We start from the raw sequence: 25,646 nt of genomic DNA, 5'->3' as shown, positions 1-25,646 counted from the left end.
CGTAAAAAAAAAAAAAAAAAAAAAAGCTGCAAAGCAAAGCAATTTTTATTTATGGATTGTAATGCAGGTATAATGTTTTCAATGGGGGCATGCACACAGGTGTATAAACATGCACTATGTTCAGATCTGTAACACAAAATTGAAACATTTTATGCGCTTATGTGTGTAAACACGTTTATGCGAAACTCACGTACGCACATAATTGAGGTTCAAACAAGAAAATCAAATTGAAAACAGAGCAGAAGGGATGGAATGAGGTTTTTATGAATTTAAATGCATTTAAAAGAATCTAATTCCAAACGTTTTACTGATTATTAAGCTGGAACATTTTGGCCTGAAGAAACATGCATATATGATCAGTAAATTCGTTATGGCCATGTGCATGCAGCCTTATGTAGTAAACATATGGAAGATTGTATTAAATGCAGCACAATGTTGTGGTACTGAATACATACAGACACAAACTAAGTGGACAACTACAGTATACAGTACCAAGCAGAACCCATTTCTTTCAGAACATTTGTTTGTATCATGGATTTAACAAGATGTTGCAAATGTTTTGTCCAATGCTGACTCAATAGCATCACGCTATAAATACATGTCTGAGACATACAATTATACTCCGAATCTTCCATTCCAGGATTTATACTGTCAACTATCACAGCAGAAATCAAGATCTGTCAGACCAAGCAATGTTTTGTCCACTCTTCAGTGGTCTAGCCTTGTTGCTCTTGTGGCCACTGTAACCTCATTTATTTGTTCTTAGCCGACTGCTAACAAAATTAAACCCAAATGTGGTTTCTGCTGCTACAGTCAATCCTCTTCCAAGGTTTGACGTGTTGTCTTTTTGGAGATGCCCATTCACTGCTATGAAGAGTGGTTACTGAGAACATTTTAACTTCCTATGAGCTTCATCAAGTATGGTCCTTGTCCTCCATATTCTCCTATTAACAAGGTGTTGCTGCTTACAACACTACTTTGATGTTTTCTTGTTTCTTAAATAATAATCAGTACACTCTAGTGGTTATAGAGCATTAAAATACAATTAAAATCGAAAGGTTTCAGCAGTTTCTGAAAAGCTGCAACTACCATGTCTAGAACCAACAATCCTCCCACAGTCAAAGGTACTTAGATCTTAAAACAATCCTTCCACAGTCAAAGATACATACATTTTTTCTCATTCTACCATTACATCTGACAGACAGTTAGAGTGCAACTAACAGCACACATTTCTTAATATTTTGCAAATGTGTCAGTTCTGCCTCCAGCTTGTAGAAATAACAGGCTTACCTACCTGTCATATCAAAATCAGCCACTAGATGGAGCTGAAATAAAATATCTTGCTTATTGCAGATTCAGGACTGCTTTTTCTTTAATAAACTCCCAAGTAGAAAGAAGCAAGAGCATTTTGGGAGTTCAGCCTCCATTTTAGGAGAAGAAAATCCATAACCATCTGCAGCTTGTGTCTGGAGGAAAGAGTCCAAATCCCTCTTAGGCAGCATCACTGGTATTTCCTATGTAATTGTGAGCTGACACTATATTTACTTGTTTTGTATACTGATTGTATGTTTCTATGTTCTTTCACCAGTTTTACCCCACCCTATTTTGTTAATAAAGCATCAAGATTTCAGTCAGTCTAGCTTATTGCAGAATTGGACGGTTTAGCTGCATGTCGAGCTATACAGGCCACAGGGCATATATAACGGGGGCAGAACAGTGACTGTAAAATATTTAATTTATAATACAGGGCAGAAAATTATGATGTCACAGATAGGGATAGACTGACAACAATCAATATATCTGACAGCTGTTAGTGTTTGGATGAGGATTTCAATAAAAGTAGGGTAATCTGGTGTATACCAATCCAAATATGTATACCAATCCAGATGAGGAAATGTAGGAATAGCTAAAGGAAAAGGTAAAATCTGTCCTGTGAATTGGTAAGTATAGTAGATACTCATATGACAAATGTTATTATAATACGTATTTATAATCATAAACAATGCATTTCCCCTTACAACCAATGTTCCACTCAGGACAAATCCAACTTATTCTTAATCAGTTTCTGTGGTTTTTGTGTTCACTTTTCAAGCAACGCTTTTTATAACATACATTTCTTGTTCAGCTAATTAATCCTGGTAGGGGATATAAGGTACAGAGCTGCATAAAGCTGAGAACTTTATTTTGTGGATAGCCACAGGTCTGCTTTCAATGCACCTTGTAAGCTTAGGGATACATTTGATATGGTAGGAAGGAAAGGGGGGAGGGAAAGGGGTGGGGGTTACTGGGAGTCTTTTCGTACTTTTTGCCTTTAAATATTGTTACTTATTATTAGGTGACAGGTCTTCACTGCAGGTAAGTGGTTTTCTGGGCAGAATAAATGTATATAACACATTTAACTATACCTAGTCCCTAAGGTTTAGCTCTTTTCTCAAGTCTTTGGTCATAATTTCCCTGAATTTATACTTCCAGGGTGGCTTTTTTTACACCATAGGGAGAACAGGTAAAAATGCAGCACTAATGACTTTTTTTGGATCATTTTTGTTTTTAGTGCACCGGTCCTGGAGATACTGCAATACCAGGTCGATGCGTGGAGTGGACAGAGCAAGCTCTTCTTCTATCTCCCTGTTCTAAAAATCCATTTAATATATGGTCCCCATATAGGGGACGTATCAGATATTAAACTGATAAGAACAGATACTGCACTTGATCTTAGCCGAAAGGCAGAGAAGCGATAGGTTTTTTTTTTTTTTTTCTAACGTTATGTTTGAATAACCTTTTAGGGGTGCTTAGCAAATTTACAGATAACTGAAATAATTACTAATTTTGAACTTCCATTGCTCAAATTACTAAATCCATTGTGGATAAAAGGAACAATTTTATTTTTCACTTACAGCAGTATGAAAGTTACAAAGAAAGATAGAAATACATTTTTAAAAGGGTATTTCCACTTTTGCAGTTCAATTTAAGAAAAGTCCATTGTAGGTTTGTTATGTATTCCCATTCACACAGCATACAAATAGTTAAAAAAAAAATAGTTCTTACCTTTAGATGTTTCTTTGGGCCTTTGGCAGACTGCAAGATACTCGGAACAATTTTAAATTGAGTCTATCCCCACACAACGTGGAGACAGAATTAGTTTCTGCTCATAATTATGCAATGTAAAAGCTAGGCTTCTAGGCCTTTAACCCTTTCTTACGGCATGCAGTGTTCAAATCTAGTTTACAACTGATGATGATATCTGCCAGCAGAGTTATGGTAAACATCAACTCTCCAGCCCCATCCTAGAATTTACAGAGAATGGAAAACATTCCATTTTGGAGTTTTCAGCAAAAAGTAAGGAAAGTTATGCTATATCAATGGCAATATTATTCCAATTACATTATTTGGTTGAAAAAGTGGAAATACACTTTAAATCTTCTAAGTTTAAGCACTGAAAGTAGAAAAAAGAATAAAAGCCAGTTGCAGGTTTCAAAAATGTTATTCAAGTGTATGTGTGAGCAAAATCTAAAACAAAAATACATATTCTGTACACCTATTGAAAAAATGCACACTTCCTCATGTTATATCTCTTTAAAACCAATGCATGTAATGAAACAATACCCCACAATCCTGCCAGAAATGCATTCAGCAGCGTTGTCAACTCTGCCTAAGTTCTCTCCTGCTGAACTACAGAATACATCCCCTCTCTTCATCCCCTCCCATACCAACTGTATGCTGTTTCACCCCCTCTACTGCTATTTTATTGCAGAAAAGGCAGTGGTGTGATCCTACTACAGGAAATTAGGAGATGACTACATTCCTGGCAGCATCATCAGGGTTTTTTCAGTAAAAAAAGGCGTAACACGAGGAAATGTGCATGTATCGAAGATGTGCTTTTTTTAATTTAACCACACTTACATTTTAATTTAGCTTACAGCTATATAACAGCTGGAAAGAAAAATTGCAGCAGCTAAGGTTTAAAATATGTAAACCCAATAACTAAAGTCCTATAAAAGCTTTAACAGGGTAATATAATTTTAAAAGTAATTTTCATTCACTTTAAATCTGCAGCTTTCAATAAATAATAAAGGGTGGTCCTCCAATGAAAGTCTTTGTTATCAAAAGTCAATTGTAATCCTGCATTTTCTACCTGTCACATTGTCTTCTGAAGAAGACTACAAGTGGCTACTACATAGGTGTGGTCCACTGTTGTCACCATCAGGAAACCCATCCTGAGAAATGCCAGACAGCCTTCATTGAATTAAATCCAACTAGGCAGAAGTGGCTACAGAGAGGCTTCAGGAGATCAACAGCACTGAGATCCAAGAATGAAAAATAGCAATGGCTTAAGATGCACTATGCTCTATAAAAAGAAATTACATTTAGTTAAGGTTGACATCTACTTTAAGAAAAATCTCCCAGCTCTATCATTACATAAACAACTGCTGTCAGGTATAAAATGCAGTACCTAGTGGTGCACACACATATCTGCAGCAGCAGCCTCCAAGTCCTGATACTAAGCTTCATTTGAATGGGCTACCTGCTGCACTGAAAACATGCCTATCCCCTTTTTTTTTTAGCAATTGCATTGCACCTAATGGTGCAATGCAATGTGGTGCAATACAATGCCCATGCGATGGCTAGGTGCATTGGGGTACTAATGAGACCGGAGCACACCTAACACTGCAACACATAACAAAGGTGTTAATGGAAACTAACAACTTCCTGGCAGTGTCGAAGCAGGCCACCCTTTCTCTTCTCCCACACATTCCTTGGCTTATCACATTCCTGTTGTCTGCCTTGCAAACCAATAAGAAAGTGTGGGAGACGGACGAGCAGAAGAGGCCGAACAGCATTGACCCCAGGAATTGCCAGAGCCTGGCCCAAATTATAGGCATAGCAGCAAGTCTAGGAAGCTGCTGCAGGTATGTGCATGTGCCTCTAGGCCAGGGGTAGGCAAACTCCAGTCCCCCAGCTGTGGTGAAACTACAAATCCCATGATGTTTAACTCGTTGGAAGTCATGCCTGTGGCTGTGAGAATCTTGCAATGCCTCAAGGGATTTGTAGTTAGACAACAGCTGGAGGGCCAGAGTTTGCCCACCCCTGCTCTAGGCACTGAACGTTATACCTACAGCAGTTTATTTTTTAATGACAGCGTTACTTTAAGTAGGAAAGGCTGAAAACTGGTGAAACTACAGGACATAATGCAGGACAGTAAAACTAGCAGTTTCTGGGAATCTGTTTGAAGCTCTTACCAATAACTATGATAATAAAACAACCAAGAGGCCTGCATCCAGGAACAGGCTTTTATTTTATCATGTCTGTGGTTTGCGTACAAAAGAGGATTTGTTATAATGTTTTTTGCAGAGAAAAGAAAAACAAAACTGTGAGCTTAAATATAAAATTCATTTCAGTACAGCGCTGCATGACGGAATAAATGTCAGTCAAAGTACCGCAGCGCTGAATACTGAAAAATGGCCTGGATGGGAAGGGGGTTTAACACCGCGGATGTCAACTGGTTAAAGTGCAAGTAAAGCTTAACAAAAACTCTGACTGGTTGGATATCTTATGACAGGAGAGAGGAATTTATCAATAATGGATGAAACAGAATCTGCCCATTGCAACCAATCAGCTTCTATCTTTCATTTTCAAAGCTTAACTGAACAAACTAAAGAGGGAAGCTGAGTGGATACTATGGGCAACTGCTCCGGCTTTGATAAACTCCCCCCTGCATGTCTCTACTGTCATAACTGATTTCTTTCTGCCTGTCAGTTCCTGTGTACACTGAGCAGAACTTGCACAGCTCAGTGCACAAGCTTGGCAAGCTCCTGTGCCGAAATGAAGTAACTACAGTGCACATGCTGGCCAAACAAGAGGCCGAAGACACTGAACTCAGAAGAACTCTGGGAGAACACCAGGAGAAGTGGCAGAGGAGAACAATAACATCACAGAGCTGAGGGGATGGCTGGCAAGGTAAGTTGGCCACAATGTGCTAGTATGCTGTCACACTAGCAAATTATGGCAAAAAGCTCCAGGGGGCACAAAATCTAAGCTTTAGTTTGGCGGTTTACTACCGCTTTTATCTGAGGTCTTGCTTCTACCTAAAGAAACATTAGGAACCTTTCTAAATTAGCAATTTAGAATAGTAAGGGCCCATTCACACCAGCTACGTTGGGCTGTTCCAATGTAAAGACTAGGCAATTTACCTTGCTTATAATTGGCTTAGTTAAACTCACTGTTTTATAGTGATGTGCGCTGAGAAAAGTACTGCATGCAGTCCCTTTTCTTAGTGCAGCATGATGCAATGCAATCCGTGCTGAGGGCGACAAGACTGAATGAAATGTCACTTTGTTACATTTCAATAAAGTTGTGACAAAAAAAGGATATGGTGTGATGTGCTGTTTCCAGCGCATCAGCACTGTAGCCTACACAGAGCACACCAGCAGCCCCGTTCAAGTGCAGCTACCGGTATGAGTGGGCCCTAAAAGACTAAGATAAATTCTGGAGAGCACAAAAGTGTATGTGTGGGCAAAATATAAAGTACATTTCTGCAAAACATGCAAATTTGCCCATGTCTTTTCTCTTTAAAAATACAGCAAGTTCAGATATCTAATGATCCAGCCAGAAGTCCAGTAAGCTTCTAACACCCTGTGGTGTTATTATTCCTGCTTGATATCACCTTTGCTGGACTACTAAATTACAACTCACCCTTATGATATGAAGCGAGGGGGAGGAGTTCTATGGTCCAGCTGGGGAGCGTGCAGACAGGGCTGACAACTCTTTTTGGGATTCCACAGCAGCAGAAGCAGCGTTTTCAGGTCACAACAAAAAGTTAAAATAGAACTATTGGGTAACCTTTTTATCCCATAGTTCTCTTAAGGGTCACGGGAGGACATATACAAACCTCCTCCTGTGACCCAAAGCTCAGTATATAGGCCGATATATACTGAGAGTGCAGCAGCCGGGATGGATCCTAACAATACTGTTGAGATCCACCAAACTGGCTGATTGACAGCGGGCCTATCTAGAGCCAGCTGTGCCCACCCCCTCCCCTGTCCATTCCTCCAGTCAGCGCTAGAGGATCCGAGAGGGGGGCATCCCTGCGTAGAAGGGAGACTGACAGTCACGGCTCTCTGCAGGGAGATGATCGGAAAGTGAGCGAGCGATGGTATGTGTTCGCTCACTTCCCGATCAATAGAGCCGACCTGCGACAGCTTCTTTGTCACAGGTCGGCTCTAACTATGAGGATGAGTAAAAATCCCTCACCTCACAGTTCTCCTTTAAGAGCACACTGGATTTCTGACCAATCAACTGGCTTTATTCTGTACTTGCAGGGTCTGTTTGGATAAAACATGGGGAAGTAAACAAAGATGTACTGAATATGTTTTTTCTTTATTTTGCTCAGACACAAACTTTACAGAAAACTTGTATTAATAAAAATCTGGATGCTTCCACTGCCGATATATGTCTAATAATGTTAGTTGCATGACTGTTTCTAGCTTTAGTACCTTAAAGGGCCTGTTCACATGAGTTTCAGGTCCTGATCAGGTGCGGATCAGCAGACGCGGTGCTATGTGTTTTGCCGCGTTTTTGATGCGTTCCAGTAAAAAAAATTTTTTGCTGGAGTTGGGCTGTCAGTATGTTAGCGGCAGTGCAGGTACTGCACTGCAGCTATCATACTGACAGCCCCACTCCAGCAAAAAAAAAAAAAGATTTTTTTTCTGGAACGCATCGAAAACGCGGCCAAAACCACACTGCATCAGTAGCACCGCGTCTGCAGATCCGCACCTGATCAGGACCTGATATCATGTGAACAGGCCCTCAAGAAATACTCAGGGGAAGAATTGTATGAACCTTTGCAATGGGGCTACCCCTGCACTGCAAGGATTAAATACTTGCGTGTCTCTAGGTGCTTAAAAAAAAAGTTATGCTCATCCGATCATTCCAGCCGGCTTGTTCTTAGACCGTTCCCTAGAACCTCTCTCCCCCCCTCCTCTGCAGCAGGCTAAGAAACCTTGTGTCATCACACTGTATATAGACGTGGGGATGCTGCGGAACATTCTAACTGTGCACTGAAAGAGACACACTTCAGAGACCAGAGAAGCTGGCAGTTTGGGTGGGTATAACTCTCTTTTTTTTTTAGCACCTAGATACAAACGAGCAGTTAACCCTTGCAGTGTGGGGGTAGCCCACTGCAAGGGTTAAAGGAGATCTATGAGGTGAGTGCTTTTCACTCACCTCATAGTTCCAGCCGACCTGTGACAATGAGACTGTCACAGGTCGGCTCAGTAGATCGGGAGGTGAGCGAACACATAATGGCGTTCGCTCACCTCTCGATCCTGTCACGGCTCTCTGCTGTGACAGGGGAGGGGCTGGATTCCCCCCTCCCTGCTTCGATCTGCCAGCGCTGACTGGCAGAACGGACGGGGAAGGGGGCGGGTACAGCTGGCTCTGCCTCTTGATAGGCAGAGCCAGCTGTCAGTCACGCAGCTGGGCGGATCCCGCCACAATTGTCAGGATCTGCTTCAGCTGCGGCGTCTCAGTATACTGCGAGCAGTAGCTCGCGGTATACTGCGGCGTCTCAGTATACCGCAAACAGTAGCTCGCGTTATACTGCGGCGTCTCAGCTCGCGGTATACTGAGCCTAGGGTGATGGGAGGACGCTAGTTTGTGTCCTCCCGTTACCCTAAGGAGAACTATGGGGAAAAGCCTTAACCCCATAGTTCTCCTTTAATAAAACTTTTCCCTGGACTTCTTCTTTAAAGTTGGTGATAGAGAACAATCATGCAGCTTGGGAAGTCAGAGCAAAATCAGTGCTCTGGACCTGCATACTTGTCCTGGGTCACTACTTAGATAGTAGAAGCCTTCAGATCAGCATAACAGCCAGGCAACAAGCATTTTAATAAGGTGAGTCCCGCAATGACAACGTAAATACTTTGTGTACTGAGAACATTCTTAATAACCTATGCATGATGAAAACTGGAGGCAGCAGCTTCAAAGAACTTTCAAACACTGCTTTTTTTTACAGCAGCTTGTCTGACATGTTGCTGTGTGTGGAGGTTCTTTGAAGCTGTGAAATGTGATAGGGGTTGTACTGCATTCCTTATCTTTGGCAGCCAAAGCAAGTTGAGTGCTGAAAATCTATGTGATCCACCTCAGAAGTTGCATTCTGCCTCTAATCTTCATATGGATAGTACAAAGCCTACTCTGCAGACAATCAATACATTATTATGATTACACCGGATTTATATATTGTCAATAGTTTGTACAGTGCTTCAAAAAAAAGGCAGACAGTTACAATACAATACAATTCAAGAGGCTTAGAAGGGCCCTGCTCCTGAGAGCTTACAATGTAAAAAGGAAGGGACAAGAGGTAACAATTGTAAGGGATGAGCTGATGAAGAAAGGAGAAGTACAGATTTGAGGTAGAGGTGGAATAGGCTTTTCTGAAGAGATGAGTTTTCAGGGATTGCCTTGCAACCACCTCTTTATCAACTTTCCCTATTGCACCCCCTTTTACTTCTGCACCCTCTTTCACTATTGTGCACAGCCCACCTGGAGAGTTAGGTCAGGAATCCAGTTCCTGCTGGTGATTACATTGGGCAGTGCTTGGGTTGGAGCCAAATAACACTGTAAGCATATAGCCTCCCACAGGCTCAAAACAGGGGACTGCATAGAGGGCAAATTTGCCCAGAAGAAATTTCCTGGCTGGTGGTGGCACAATGCCTGCAGGACGAAAAAAATAGATGGGCAGTCATGCCATTGGTACACGGGCAACCAGTAAGAGATGTGGAATATGTGCCCTGGGTGGCAGGCACTAGTAATGCCCATTGCCAGCACATCAAAAAATTTTCCCAGGCAGATAGCGGCCGGCTTCTCTCCTCCCCGCTCCGCTTAGCCACCTCTCACAGATCAGGAGAGCAGCGGTGTGGGCGGAGACAGCGCTCTCCTCCAGCACTGCCCCGCTCAGCATCCTGTGACAGCGTGTCAGGATGGAGAGCGGGTAAAAATACTACTTCACTTCCTGTTCAGTCATGATTGTGGACATGGTTAACATACTATTTCCACAAGTTATGAATGAACAGGAACTCAGTATAGAGGATTCCTGTCAATTTATAACAGGGGCTGCAGAATAAGAGATTGAGGACTTTGTGTTCTTAAAGGAGAACTATGGGGTCAGGGCTTTTCTCCATAGTTCTCCTTAGGGTAACGGGAGGACACAAACTAGCATCCTCCCGTCACCCTAAGCTCAGTATACCGCGAGCTACAGCTCACGGTATACTGAGACGGCGGAGCGGATGCCGACATCGATGTCGAGATCCGTCCAGCTACGTGAGTGACAGCTGGCTCTGCCTATCTAGAGGCAGAGCCAGCTGTACCCGCCCCCTCCCCCGTCCGTTCCGCCAGTCAGCGCTGGCGGATCGGAGCCGGGAGGGGGGAATCCCCGAACACCGGCATGTGTTCGCTCACCTCCCGATCTACTGAGCCGACCTGTGACAGTCTCATTGTCACAGGTCGGCTAGAACTATGAGGTGAGTGAAAAGCACTCACCTCATAGTTCTCCTTTAATCTCTTTATCTTTTTTAAAAGGGAAATATCAGCGGTCTGTCTAGACCCCTAATATTTCCCCAAAGCCCCCGACAAAGTACAAAATAAAAATATTTAATAATATATATATATATATATTGCAGCTTACCGGTCCTTATATGTGGTGACTGCTTAGTTTCCTTCTTTGAGGCTCTTTTCCTATATTTTTACCTGGTGATCCTGCAAATAACATTTCCTGTCCCTTCATGCCTACACTCATTTCTCCATTGTATTTAAGGGGTGTGACCATGGTTATCACAAAGGCTGGACTTCAAGCATATGTGCCTTTGTTCACTTCCATTACATGGTTGATTGATGGAACTAGCAGATAACACAATAAAAAAAAAAAAAAAAAGTTGTTTGTGCTTTTAGTTCAGCTCACAGGTATTGACAAGGACACTGCATTCTGGTGAGATGAACAGGTATTTTCTGTACCTCCAGAAAATATTCATAGCCTGAATAAAAGAAACTAATACAGCCACCACATCCAATGAATGGTAAGCTGTACTATAATAAATGCAAGTATGTATGTGTCGCGCACATGACACCATGAAAGTATAATATTGAGTGTGGGCTCAGACCTGGACAATAGGTTTGAACAACACTTGTGTTTCCCCCTTTGTTGTAGAGCCGGGCACAGATATACCCTAAATGTAGTGCACTGGTTATAATCCTCCTATCCAACCACGCATGTTCCCAGGAAGCCAGATTCTGTATTATCTCAGTCCCACATAAAAAAAATAGAGGCCAAAGTGTACACCATAAATAACACCTGAAATCTTTATTTAAAATGCTACTCACATAAAACCATAAATATCCAACTGCACCACAGAAAACTGTCATGATAAGGCAAGGTGGCTCTGATGAAGTTAATCTGGACGTAACATGTGTAGGGTGGAGCCTGACCTGTGAAGCAGAGAGGTGGGAGGAGCAGCCAGAGGAAGATTGAAACTGGTTCAGCTCATCTGGTGGTGTTCCTAGCAGCGATTAAATGTCCCTCGGTGTCCTCGATGTCCAAAACACAAAAATGTAGAGCAGTTGCCTATTGCAACCAATCAGCATCACTCTTCAGTTTGCTCAGGTAAGATTTGAAAATGAGACAGATAAGCTGATTGGTTGCAGTGCAAATCTGCTCCAGTTTTAATAAATTTCCCCCTGTGTATAGAACATGATGACTCAGGGACCTTAGACCGCTGCAGCGGAGGGGGAAAGATGCTGGAAGGACTGGTCTAAGAGAAAGCTGGCTCCGCAGATCAGGCGAGTATAACTTTTTTACTTTCCTCTCTATATCAAAACGAGCAGTTTGGGGGTAGCCCCACTGCAAGGGTTAATAAAAAATGTTACTTGGAATTCTTCTTTAAAGTCATCTTATACTTACTGACAAAATAATATAAAGATACTGATAGATATTGTAAACGCTGAATTATTTTTTTCTTTTTCTTTGGTTTATAAAATCCTACTGTTTTCCTAGTATCAGATGCTGATATTTAAGTCTGATGCTGCTGTCACCACCTATGATGGGAAATTTCCAAATCACACTTTAAGTCTGCATCTGGTGTACAAGGGACGTCTGCATTACTGGTGACACATCCTGGGAGCTCTCATAAACAAGAACACATTGTCACTAGATGAAATAGAAGGCATTTCGACTCTAGGCTCCCTGCAGAAGGTGATTTTGACTGTAGCAGTTTCAGCTCTTATGTTAAATATTCCCTGCAGTACCACCTATGTCTATCATGGGAAAAATCCAGAAATAAAGTGATGGCATTATTTAGCATACGGAATTGTACATACTCATTTTGTGTTTACACTACTAACATTCATTCAGTCAGACATTTTCACTGTCTGGATGAAGCTATATGTGTTTTACTCTCTTGCTTTCAACCTGAGCGGCTGATTGGACTTTAGTGCAATATCAGACGGCCCATAGCAAAACAAACAACTTGAACTCAATCTGTCATGTAGCGCTTAAAGGAAAACTCCACTTTCATAAACAAAAATGTATAGCATATAAAAATGCTACACAAGCCATTCTGTAATTTAAAGTGATATTGAAGTAAACACGCGTTTAAGCTATTTCAAATGCTGATGAAATCACTTACAATGGATGCTGCTCCTTGTATAAACGTTTTAGTTTCCTACAGAATCAGCTGGTCCCCTGAGCACTGGCCCTAAAATTCTGTTTTAGGGTGGCTTCTTTCCCTTGCAGGGTCCTACGGAGCCACCCTTGTGTGTGCTAGCAAGCTGCCTGTGTCTTCACAAACACACAGGGACAGCAAGGCAAGCCACTTCCTCCCTGGTCCCCTCCTTCATTCTCCCTCCTTCCTTCTCCAAATTCGTAAATGGGCAGTCGCTGGAGACTGCTCTTGCCCTTGTGATCTTGTACTGGACAGCATGTTCAGGGGAGCTGATCTAAGAGAGTTGGAGCTGTTCAGAAACACGATGACTGTAAGTGCTTGGACACTGTACATTTGTTTGGATTTATTACTAGAAAAAAGTTTGATAGTTTTAAATAACATTAAAGTTGTATTAAACTATCTTTCCATTTCAATCTGAAGCCGCTGCCATTTTCTAAAAAAAGTTTAAAAATTGTACGCAATAAGGCATCTAGAGGCATTCTGTAAACTGTTGGTGTATGGACGGCCCCCAGAAACTGATTGGTTCACTAATTTTCCCAGACGTCTGCACTAAGATACCAGTAAACTTTAAGCCATCCCCTGAGAAATAGATTGTATTTTTAGTGAGATACTCCCTCAGGGCTAATTACTACCAAAAGGATGCAGACATTGCAACTTTCCTTATTAGAACACAAAAAGTGCACCAGGTGGTTATAAAAATACCAGATCTGCCGACTCAGGAATCAGTTTGAAAAGGACATAGTGAAACAAACGTCAATCTCTTCAGAACAGAAAAAGGTAGGTATTGGCCAACAAAGTTTGTTAAAATCTTGCAATGAACCAAGATCACCTAGAGGAGATTTTTTTACTCAATAATAACAGAATTACACTTTAAATTCATAGTTACATTTCAGGAGAAAGTAATGAATTGAGTTGTATCTGGAGCTTTATCATTCAGTGAAGATTTTTACTGTCATTTTTAGCATTCTCAATGTTTTCTATGGCTCCAATATGAGTATATGACTCATACAACGTACATGACGCATTGGGGTTGAAAGGGTGAGGGGGAAGACATCATCAGTCAGTTTTGTAATGACCAGGCAGTTGAGAATGAACCAGGAATTCTCACTGATGATGCCCCAGAGAGATATTACAAGCCAGCATGCTGATTCATCATGCCGGAATCTTGCCAGCAACCACACAAAACTGAGAAATCAACTGGCCTGTAATCCAATGACCAGTGGGTGGTACAAACACATATAAAAACAACAGTGGGATAGTGAGTGCATATGTACAAGTAAGCAAACAGAACTGAAAAGGAAATCCTTACTTGCTATTTCATTATTATTTACAACAGTAATCAACTTAAAACATAATTCAACAACTGCCTGGGAAACAAGTGAAAGCATTCAGTGAGCTACTATGCCAGTAAATGCAGTGCTAAAGTAGGAAAGTTACCTCAAGGAACATTAATCTTGGTTCTGTGCAGAAAAAGCCCACACAAATTTATAAAGCGTCAGTAAACTTCCTGAAAGCCAAAATCAAACTTCCAAGCCACGCTGAATACTGATTGTTGGCTGCGAGAAAAATGTTGGTACTTGTATCTTATTTAACCAGCTTTTTGTGCATATGTTGAGGGAAGGAGGGTGTTCCAGCATCACTATTATGTTTCAGGATTACCGGATTTCACATAAATTACATATGCTATGTTGCCTAAAGATTATTAATGAACAGCTGTTTAAAGCCACCCTGATGCTTACCCAACAAAATAAAAGAGACGTACCCTGCAAGAGAAGTAGATGAATGCAAATCTTTCGGTTGGGGATAAGTTGAAATATTGCTGCTATTGACACCAACAGGTATGCTGGATAGCATTTAGTTCAAACCTTGCCGACGCAACCTCCGCAGCATTTCCAAAAGTCCCTACTTTTTAACAAATGACACCACAAAGTTTCAAATTCACTCCCTTGTAATCTCTCGCCTTGACTATTGTAACTCCTTTCCTGGTGGCCTACTACTACAAAGGCTATCCCCCTTCAGTCTATCATAAATGCTGCTGCCAGACTCATCCACCTCACCAGCCATTTACTGTTCGCCGGTCCTCTCTGGAAACCCTTTCACTGGCTCCAACTTGCCCAACAAATCTCAAAATATTGGCCAAACTGTTCTCTCCACTCCCCTCAATACCTGTCAGGATCCAGAGCGCCTCCAGGGGGCGCTGGAACCGGAACCTGCAGTTCCTGCGCTTTTACTTGAAGGTGTCTCCAGGCAGCCAGGAACTGTCGGGTGTCAGCCCACCACTGGGTGGTGCTGGAACCTGCGGCTCCAGTGCTCACCTGCGGGTGTCTCCCAGCTGCCAGTGAACCTCCCATCACCTGGTGCTTCCTGGGAGGGTATTTAGGTCCTCCCTGCAGTCAGGACGTCAGCTCAGTATCTGATCAGTTCCTGTGTACCCAGAACCTTGTTGCCTTCCCCTGACTGAGACCCGTTACCTGAACCTGTTACCCGTATGCAATCCTGAACCCTTCCTTGTCAGTTCCTGAATCTTGGCACATTCCCCTGACTGAGTCCGGTATCCTGAGCCCCAGTATCCTGTAGCCTTACCCTGATACCTGCCTTGCAGTCCTGAACCCTGATACCTGCCTTGCAGTTCCTAACCCTGTTCCCGTTTGCTGTTCCTTCTGGCTGTAGGTGTGTTTTTGTTCTATTTAAGTCTTGTCATTTCACTGCTTGTGCTAGCTTGTGGGTCTTGGTGGGGTTTGTAGTTTCCTGTTTGCTGTGTAACAATAAACCGAGTGCATAACCTCATCAAGTGTGGTCACACTAATTTGGTTTGCCTGCGTGGGTACCTGCATGCGGTGTGGGGACACCTGTGCACAGTACAATGACAATACCTCATACTCTCTAGCTCCCATGCTAGCCTTCAGGACTTCTCCAGAGCCTCCCCATCCTCTAGAAACTCCATATCACAATCTGTCCACTTATCTTCTACTGTGTTCACCTGTAGGAGATCCTTGAAAACTCATCTCTTCAGGGAAGAATATCCTACCTTGACATAATAACTGTCCTTTTATTTTTTCATTAGCTCATCCCACACAATTTTTACCTTTTGTATCACTCGCCTCTCCTATTTAATTGTAAGCTTTTATGAGCAGGAAACTCCTGTATTGAAAATTGTATTGTAACTACTTTCTCCCTTCATTTTGGAAAGCGCTGCACAAACTGTTGGTGCTATATAAATCCTGTATAATAATAAAAAAAGTCACAGTAGTAACTAAGAGGTCAGTGGTAGGAACTACAGCCAGTGCAACCAGAAGTGCAGGATAAGCAGTGGAGCTTTGCAAAAGATGTTAGTTTCGATATGCAGCATGATGAAAAGATTATTCAGCATCTTCTCTTGCAGGGTAAGTGTAAAAGCCACCATTATGAGTCAAATAGTATAGTCAATGGAGCCCTTTAAAACCCAGGACTTCAGAAGTATTCAAACACTGACTTTCATGTACTGTAAATCAGAGCTGCAGCATACTGCACAGCATACCACAATATAAAGGGCTCTAAATATTTAGGATATGAGGATTATATCTCAGCATAATCTTATTGAAAGGTATCTATTTGCACACTGCAGTATTCCCCGGTTCAGAAATTCCCAGAATAAACTGCACAAACCACAGGCTTGTAATTATCTTGCCATTTCTGAACTTTCTGACGGTAGTAGTGGTAGGAGGCGCTTGTTATCACAAAGGGAGACTTTCCAACTTGTTGGGACATTTTATGAGTGGGTCTGATTCCTTTCATTGTTTTAAACTAGTGGGAGCATTAAAGTATGGCCTGTGCACCACCGAGCAGGCAGCAACAGCGTGACTAGGTGCTTAGGCAGCTCTCTGTGCCCATCAGTCTCAGAGAGAGTCCAGCTATGGCAATGGCCACAGTTATCTCAAAATACACACATGATTTTTCTTCATACAACTAGAATTTGATTAATGCTATAACGAGTAGAAAGAGTAGAAACAAATGACATATATAGTACAAAAAACTTACTTTGGATGAGTAAATTGGTCAATCAAAGTCACTTCTTCAACAATGTCTCCTGCAATACTGCGTACTAAATCATAAAAATCATTCTCCGAATATCCTTCACTGGGAAGCCAGAATGAGATGTCGTTGGCCAAAAATGGAAACTTGCTTATTGGCTAGGAAAAGGAAACAAACATTTTATTTCCTGCGGATGGAAAAATAGAAACAGAACAGAAGTATTGCCAAGAGGTTAAAAACCCAATAAGGAGAGTGAGACGTATTTCTAATAGCATCTATACAATTCAAAAGTAAAGTTCTTATCCCTAGAATAACTTAAATGTCAGTTTTAAGTGGAATGACCTACTAAATTATATCTAAAGCAAAACCTGTTTTCTTGTTTTGTATAGAGAAAGGAATAATTTAAAGCCCTGTCAGGCATTTTTTAAGGGGATTTTCCTTCACTTCCTGTCTCCAGACACAACAGGAAGTGAGAGTAGATCTCTTTAACGGTCACCAGGACAAACAGAGAGCATAGTTTCCCAGTGGGTCCATGTACATCACTAAAAACTTGACACTATATTGTGTTGGGAAAAAAAATAGCATTAAATATATTTTAATAACACTTAATAGCGACACTAATCATAACCATAATTTCCATCTTCCTCATTTATTGCACCTACAGATATTATATACCATTTTTAAAAGGACACAATGGACTTCAATTTGATGTGACATATGCATATATAAAATCTTATTTTTTTAAATACAAAAAATACAAAAAAATTTAAAAAAACAAAACACATTTTTCACAGTTTTGGCATTAATAGTGTGTACATAATTAGTGTAGAAAACAGATAGTAATTCATAATAAATTATTTTATTTGTCCTGATTTATAGGGTATATCATATTTTTATTAAACATTTTTTTAAAACTTTTTGGAATTTAAAAAAAACCATTTTGTTGTTTTTAACTAGAGGGCACTAAGGGGGTTACTTTTATTAACACAGGCTTTTGATACCAAGTATTCTGAGGAGATACAGTATTCTCCTCAGAGATACTTAGTATCCTTTTTGTAATATACTGATCTGGCTTGCAGCTCCACAACATAGTGAGCTGCATGCTGGCTCAGTGGTTGACACAGCACTGCGTTTACCTATCGCAGTGATCACAGTGCTGGGACCCCTAATTTGCTATTGAGGGCCTGCCTTGGACACTGAGGGACCCTGCAACAGCATTAACTCATTGAGCGCTGGTCCCTCCACGGACCAGCGCTCATTGTTCCGCATGACGGGATTATTCTGTCACCGTTTTTGAATGAACTGAAAGACAGTGTTGGAAATCCCATCATCGGTTGAGAAGGGGTTATTAATTACAGATTTCAATATTCTCTATAAAGTATAATGATAAAAAAGTCAGCTTCTCCTGCTAAGGCAGAAGTCTTTTCAGCATGGAGACGAGGCTTTGCTGATTACAGAGCTATGGGTCTGACCCAGCAGGGGGCATGTTAGACCAGTGCAGAAAGATCACTGCTTTTCTGCTTCTGTGCAGAGAGCAAGGATCCAATTCTGCAGCTGCTGGCAGGTAGACATGTGCACTGCCAAAAAATTTGTTTCGTTTTAAATTCGGATTTGTGTTATTTCGTTTTTCGGGATTCGGGTGTGAAAGTCAATTCGGATTCGGAATTCGGATTCGGACGAAATTCGGTAGCGTTAGTACGAACGTTCGTTTCGTTTTCTGTTCTTATTCGTTTCTTATTCGTTTCTTATTCGTTTCGTTCGTTTGCAGCAAAAGTGACATTTGAGGGGGAAAAAATATTTTTCTCCTTCCCTAATGTCACTTTGCTCCAACGAACGAAACGAATAAGAAACGAATAAGAACAGAAAACGAAACGAACGTTCGTGCGAACGCTACCGAATTTCGGAAATGGAAATTCGGATTCGTTTGCATTCGTTATGTCTGTAATTCGGAATTCGGATACATCCGAATGTCCGAATTTACGAAAATTCGTCCGAATTTCGATTCGGAACGAAACGAATCGCACATGTCTACTGGCAGGGTATAGGCTTTCTTGCGTGGGCTGTGGCTGCTGCTATATATATAAATTCATATGGGGTGGACAAAACAATGAAAACACCTTACCATGTCATCCTTTGCTATTAAAGCAGCTTCAGTCCTTGTAACGTGACACCTAGGAATAGGGAGGTAAACCCTTACAACTATAATAATGTTTAGATCTAGTGCCGGTAGTTAGGTTAGAAATAGAAAAAAGTTGATTTTTTTCCTGATTCATATATAACCATAAAACTATCGTTTTTATCGTAATAGCATGAAAATTGTTGTTTTGGTTGCAGTCAGTGATTTTGGTGCCATCACACCTAACAAGTTAATTTATCACACAAAAAATGATTATACCAAAAATGTTGCATTATGTAATTATCAACCTTATTACATTATTTACCTTAGCCTCTTATTCTGCTAACGCTCACCCCGTCCATAAATTGTTGTAGTTGCTTTTATACTGAACCTACTGCCAATATAACCATAACCACAGTAAAAATCATTATGAGGATGCTAGCATGAATATCGCATTATCAACTTTGCCCAAAAACTTGCCAAGAACTCCATGCCAACATTTTGTGGGTCAAATAAAACTGATAGGTACAGGGGTTTCCTCATTCCAGAAAGGAACAGTGTTTTTCTGATAAGGTGCACATGCTCCTCGTGTTTCTGGCCTGGTAAACAACCATACAGAAAATTAAAAACTCCTGCAACACTGTGACTTGAAGGAATCCTTTATCTTTCTCCAGATACTCACTATATTGCCGAAAGTATCGGGACGCCTGCCTTTACACGCACATGAACTTTAATGGCATCCCAGTCTTAGTCCGTAGGGGTCAATATTGAGTTGGCCCACCCTTTGCCGCTATAACAGCTTTAATTCTTCTGTGAAGGCGTCCACAAGGTTTAGGAGTGTGTCTATGGGAATGTTTTACCATTCTTCCAGAAGCGCATTTGTGAGGTCAGGTACTGATGTAGGACGAGAAGGCCTGGCTCGCAGTCTCTGCTCTAATTCATCCCAAAGGGGTTCTATTGGGTTGATGTCAGGACTCTGTGCAGGCCAGTCAAGTTCCTCCACCCCAAATTCACTCATCCTTGTCTTTATGGCCCTTGCTTTGTGCACTTGTGCGCAGTTATGTAGGAACAGGAAGGGGCCATCCCCAAACTGTTCCCACAAAGTTGGGAGCAAGAAATTGTCCAAAATGTCTTGGTATGCTGATGCCTTAAGAGTTCCCTTCACTGGAACGAAGGGTCAAGGCCCAACCCCTGAAAAACAACCCCACACCAAACTTTACACAATGCAGTTAGGCAAGTACCGTTCTCCTGGCAACCGCCAAACCCAGACACGTCCATCGGATTGCGAGACAGAGAAGCGTGATTCCTCACTCCAGAAAACACGTCTCCACTTCTTTAGAGTCCAGTGGCGGCGTGCTTTACACCACTGCATACAACGCTTTGCATTGCACTTGGTGATGTAAGGCTTGGATGCAGCTGCTCGGCCATGGAAACCCATTCCATGAAGCTCTCTACGCACTGTTGTTGTGCCAATCTGAAGGCCACATGAAGTTTGGAGATCTGTAGCTATTGACTCTGCAGACAGTTGGCGACTTGTGCACACTGTGCGTTTCAGCATGCGCTGACCCCGCTCTGTCATTTTACGTGGCCTACCACTTCATGGCTGAGTTGCTGTTGTTCCCAGTTGCTTCCACTTTGTTATAATACGACAAATAGTTGACCATGGAATATTTACTAGCAAGGAAATTCACTGAGCTCCTGAGAGCGACCCATTCTTTCACAAATGTTTGTAGAAGCGTCTGCATGCCTATGTGCTTGATTTTATACACCTGTGGCCATGGAGGTGATTGGAACACCTGAATCCAATGATTTGGAGGGGTGTCCCAATACTTTTGGGAATATAGTGTAAATATAAACCGAAATTATAAACCATTCATACAGTTCTTCGCTGTGTGAACAAAAGTCACAGTGCAGTATGTTCAGCAGACAGAGTCGAGGAACAAGATAATTTTCTTTGCTCCTCAGCTCCACCTAGTGGCTACACAGTGGTGCAACTCTTGTTCACACAGCAAATAACTGTGTGAATTGGTTTATAAATCAGTCCCTAATTGCTTATAATTTTGTACTGTACTGTATATATATTTTTTAAGTTTACTCAGTTTTATACCCAAATATTTTTGAAGAATTGTTTAAAAAGATGATACAAAGTCTATGTATATCTAGCATAGCATAAGATATAATGATTTTGTACAAGTCTACTTCCTTAAAAACACAATTGAATCCTTCAGTTTAAATCTGCTAAATACATTTAAGGTGTACCAAATGGTGTTCAATGTCTTACAGTTTTGTTTAGACAGCAGCCACAGCCCAAGCAAGAAAGCCTATACCCTGCCAGCAGCTGCAGAATGGGATCCTTGCTCTCTGCACAGAAGCAGAAAAGCAGTGATCTTTCTGCACTGGTCTAACATGCCCCCTGCTGGGTCAGACCCATAGCTCTGTAATCAGCAAAGCCTCGTCTCCATGCTGAAAAGACTTCTGCCTTAGCAGGAGAAGTGTTGGACCTCTGCAAAAGATGCTTCCACACAGAGAGCAAGGATCCCACTGTCACACTCTGCAGCATGTTGGCAGGACACATACTTTTCTACTCACGTTGTGGCTTAGTTTTAAAGAAAACAAACTGTAAGACTTTGCACACCTTTTATTTTGATGCACATGGAATTTAAACTGAAGGTTAAATTGAGCTTTCAATGTGCTAACCAAAGAATACACTCTGAACCCACCTAAACACCACCAAATCGCACTGCTTGTTTATGGAATGTTTTTACATTAGGACTGCAGATATGACTCACCACTATTATGTCCTTTCCTTCCTACTGCAGAAGTCACTGTAGGCACTCCTATTTTCAGCATGACTAGGAACTTCAGCTTGTTCACAAAAGATTATGAGAATATAAAGCTAAAACCTGGCCAGAGGAGAAAACACTACAGTTTACCATTTCTCAGCTCCAAGGCAATCCAACCTTGCTATTTTTAAGTTTCTATGACCCAGTTATACTTATCTTAATTCATGATTTCATGATCTTCTGTTGTGCTGGTTCCAGTAAAAACGACCAGATGAAGGTGCTCTGTATGTAGCCAACAGGTCTTGTTAACAACCACCCACATCCTTATGCATGCACTGTAATCAGTTAAATTAATTATAGCCAAGCAAATAGTTTGCGACCATGTCATCTGGACACATGGACACTCGACACGTCACATGAGCCATGCCAGAAGTATCCTACCACTCCTCAGCTTTTAGCTTTAAAACGGACATTTACACTCAAAAATCGAATTCTACCAATGCATCTCTGTATGTATGATGATTAATAATAACATAGACATGTCAGGTTTAAAATGGTGTGATTTTGAAATACTTACACTTGCAGAGCATTCACTTCCTGCTTTGAAAGTGAAAATGACTTCAGTTTGCCAAAGCAATGCACATTGGCATTGCCTGGTCATCCGCAGAGCGTTGCTGGGAAATCTCATCTGTAATCCCAGGAAATCTCAGGGAAAGGCATTTTCCTCCCCTGAGATGATGTGCATGGTCACGTGTCTTAGTCGCATGTCTAAATATAGTAGATTCCATCGCACTCCTGACCGGATAAAGTCCAAACGAAAACTGGGGGTTGCCAAAAGTGACAGCGAACGCCTCCGCACATTAATTGCAAAATACCATATAGTCACTGGCACTCCGTTAGTAGATAGCAGTCAATGTTCTTTATTGATTGAGCATGATGTCACATTCACAAAGCGACGTTTCAGGACCAGGTGTTTGCCTGAATAAGGGACTGCCCGGCCCCGAAACGTCGCTTTGTGTATGTGACATCATGTTCAGTCAATAAAGAAGATTGACTGCTATCTACTAACGGAGTGCGAGTGACTTGTCTAGTCACATGTGCCAGAAATCCAGGAATTAATAGGAGAGCTAGTGATCTGCCCTCAGTAAACATGGCCACTGTCAAAAGACTGGGGAAGAAAAGAGAAATAAGGTATGCAAAGAATACAAAGCCTGCAATTATCTAGAAGTATGTGTGTGTAGATTGTCATTACTAAACATTTCTAAATGAATGTTGTTATTTTAAAGATATGGGTAAAGGTTCACGTTAATGGAAGGTAGCATTATAGGCAACCCATGACATGGTTTAGTTTGGTTGTTTTTTTTCCAGTTAATAAATAAATAAGCTCAATGTTTATGCATTTGTCTGAAGCTTTCCTTTAATTTTAACACTGATAACCATTGGAGCATGCTGCTGGCAAGGAAAATACTGCAGGTGACAACCATATATTTTCTCATTTACCCTGGATGGTATATAATGCAGTGTCTTCAAAGCAGCCTAATTGTGAAAATGCCTTGTACACACACCAGCTAAAAAAGGTGTCTATGATTCATTTGGACTAATAAAATCCTCCGTGAATGAGCTGTGAAATCAAAGGGTTTTTCGCAGCCTGTTATATGAATAAACCTGTCAAATGAATTAATTTTCTGCAAAGGAGAAGCAAAACACTATGAAGGATCTAGTAGAATACATAGATGAGTGGCATATATTACTTCAAACTGCTCCTTTGCAATAAAATGCTCCACATCACGGTCCCCCAGTAAGTAATTACAAATGCTGCTGCACACACAAACACAAAAATACATCTTGGATTAATTGTTTTATATTTTTGTAGCAAGCGGCGTCTCCTAAAAGAGGAAAAAAAACCTGACACAGTGGATAGAAATAGCTTGAAATAAATGTGCGCTATGCCGAGCTGCAGAGGAAAAACCTGTCTTCAGGGAAGCAAATATTTTTACCCATTTATCACCTAACTGAGCAGCTGATCTACATAGCTTTCATCTCAATGCTTACTTATGCCGGTATTGGTGCCAATAATTTTCAGCTGCTCTCTTTAGTTTTAATTCATAGTTGTAAAAAGCTGTGTAATATCAGGACTAGTAAAATTGTTGTAGTATTTTGCTGGGATTAAGATTTTATGATACGATTATGCACATTCAAAATGAAGGCCTACTTTTGGATGTCTGCCATACAGGAGCATAGCAGCATTTTTATTATCAGTAGTTGTGAATAGAATGGTGCTTAACAAAATAGGCTTTCTAAGTTTTCTGCGGATTATCGTACTCTTAAACCTTTTGATCACCAAAAACAAAATGTTCTATATCCTTTATCTTCTGACAAAAACAAATTGTTCCATATTTAGCATATTTCTTATAACCTCACTTCCTGCATGTGAGTGGGTAGGCAACTCAACCAGATCACCATTGTTTCTGCCTTCATTCATACACATCTGCTAGACAGTACAACCAGGAAGGCAATAACACTTTCTGTTAGAGTTAAGCAATACACTGAGTGGCCAGATTATTATGACCACCCCATCAGTACTTCGTTGGGCCACGAGATGACTCCACAAGATGATTTTGTTGGGCCGCCTCGTGACTCCACGAAATGTTGAAAGGTGATGCAAGGAATCTGACACTGCACTGTTGCCCTTCTGTTGTCTTGTACCAGTCTTGCCACTCTCCGTTCTGCCCTAACATTGACTAGTCGCTGACGGGCACAATTCGCACGTTCAGACCCAGATTTTCGGCTGACAGTCCAGTCTTTAAACACTTTAACAACAGCTGCTCTTGAACATTTAACGAATTCTGCTGTTTTGCTGATACTCGCTCCATGGCTCCGAGCGCCAACAATCATCCCATGTTCAAAGGCTGTTAAATCGCGTTGCTTACCCATTTCTTCAGAAAAAAATCCCTTCTACTGTCGTGGTAAACAACCTGCTTCCCTATTTATAATGGTCTGGCCCTCTAGCAACTTCAGCGTGAAATTTTAGCTAATTTGCCTACAAACGTCAGGTGGTCATAATAATCTGGCCACTCAGTGTACATGGTGTAACCTCCCCAACTACAGCCTGTTGACTAAACTGTTAAGGAGCAGAAGCACAACAGGGATGTTCAGATACCAAGTACCGTACTTTGTACAAGCACTGATACTTTTCCAGTTTCAAGACTAGACTAGAGAAAAACTCAAAAGTTAGGAGGCAGCTGTCATTTTTAAGAAGCTTTGGCTACGGGGCTACCGTGATTTTTGCTGATACTCGCTCCATGGCTCCGAGCGCCAACAATCATCCCATGTTCAAAGGCTGTTAAATCGCGTTGCTTACCCATTTCTTCAGAAAAAAATCCCTTCTACTGTCGTGGTAAACAACCTGCTTCCCTATTTATAATGGTCTGGCCCTCTAGCAACTTCAGCGTGAAATTTTAGCTAATTTGCCTACAAACGTCAGGTGGTCATAATAATCTGGCCACTCAGTGTACATGGTGTAACCTCCCCAACTACAGCCTGTTGACTAAACTGTTAAGGAGCAGAAGCACAACAGGGATGTTCAGATACCAAGTACCGTACTTTGTACAAGCACTGATACTTTTCCAGTTTCAAGACTAGACTAGAGAAAAACTCAAAAGTTAGGAGGCAGCTGTCATTTTTAAGAAGCTTTGGCTACGGGGCTACCGTGATTTGTGCATTCCTGTTTTAATGTATGATTTGTTTATATATATCTATATATATATTCTACAGGACACCGGGGCTGGGTCCTGGAAGGATGCTATATTTCCACTCTGGACTGTGGTCCCTTTAAAGGATGAGACAGGGTTAACTCACCTGCTGGAGGAAGAGTGTGTTAAAAAGACAGGAAGTGGTAGCTAGCAGGTGAGGAGAAGTGTGGAGGAGGTTGGAGCGTGGGGATCTGTGTACTGCTGTGAGCTTGAATGTCAGTAATCTTGCTGGAAATCTGTAGACTGGGAAAGTTACCCTGGAAGTCTGGGACTGTTT

General features: G+C 41.4%; 1 protein-coding gene across 1 annotated transcript in view; it reads right to left on the bottom strand.

Moving 5' to 3' along the window:
• LOC108791919 (phenylalanine--tRNA ligase, mitochondrial-like) overlaps positions 1 to 25,646 on the bottom strand; it is a gene marked incomplete at its 5' end in the record, with an annotated part of 175,733 nt that overhangs the window by 66,121 nt on the left and 83,966 nt on the right. The window contains one exon of the mRNA XM_018562553.1: positions 16,725 to 16,876. Coding sequence (XP_018418055.1) covers positions 16,725 to 16,876 — 152 coding nt within the window. The remainder of the gene's footprint in view (positions 1 to 16,724; positions 16,877 to 25,646) is intronic.

The sequence above is a fragment of the Nanorana parkeri genome, unplaced genomic scaffold (genome assembly GCF_000935625.1).
Source record: "Nanorana parkeri isolate BGI_ZX_2015 unplaced genomic scaffold, ASM93562v1 scaffold584, whole genome shotgun sequence".
In the NCBI taxonomy this organism is placed as follows: Eukaryota; Metazoa; Chordata; class Amphibia; order Anura; family Dicroglossidae; genus Nanorana; species Nanorana parkeri.
Note: the sequence above shows the minus strand (reverse complement) of the source record. Positions and strands in the feature narration are given on the sequence as shown.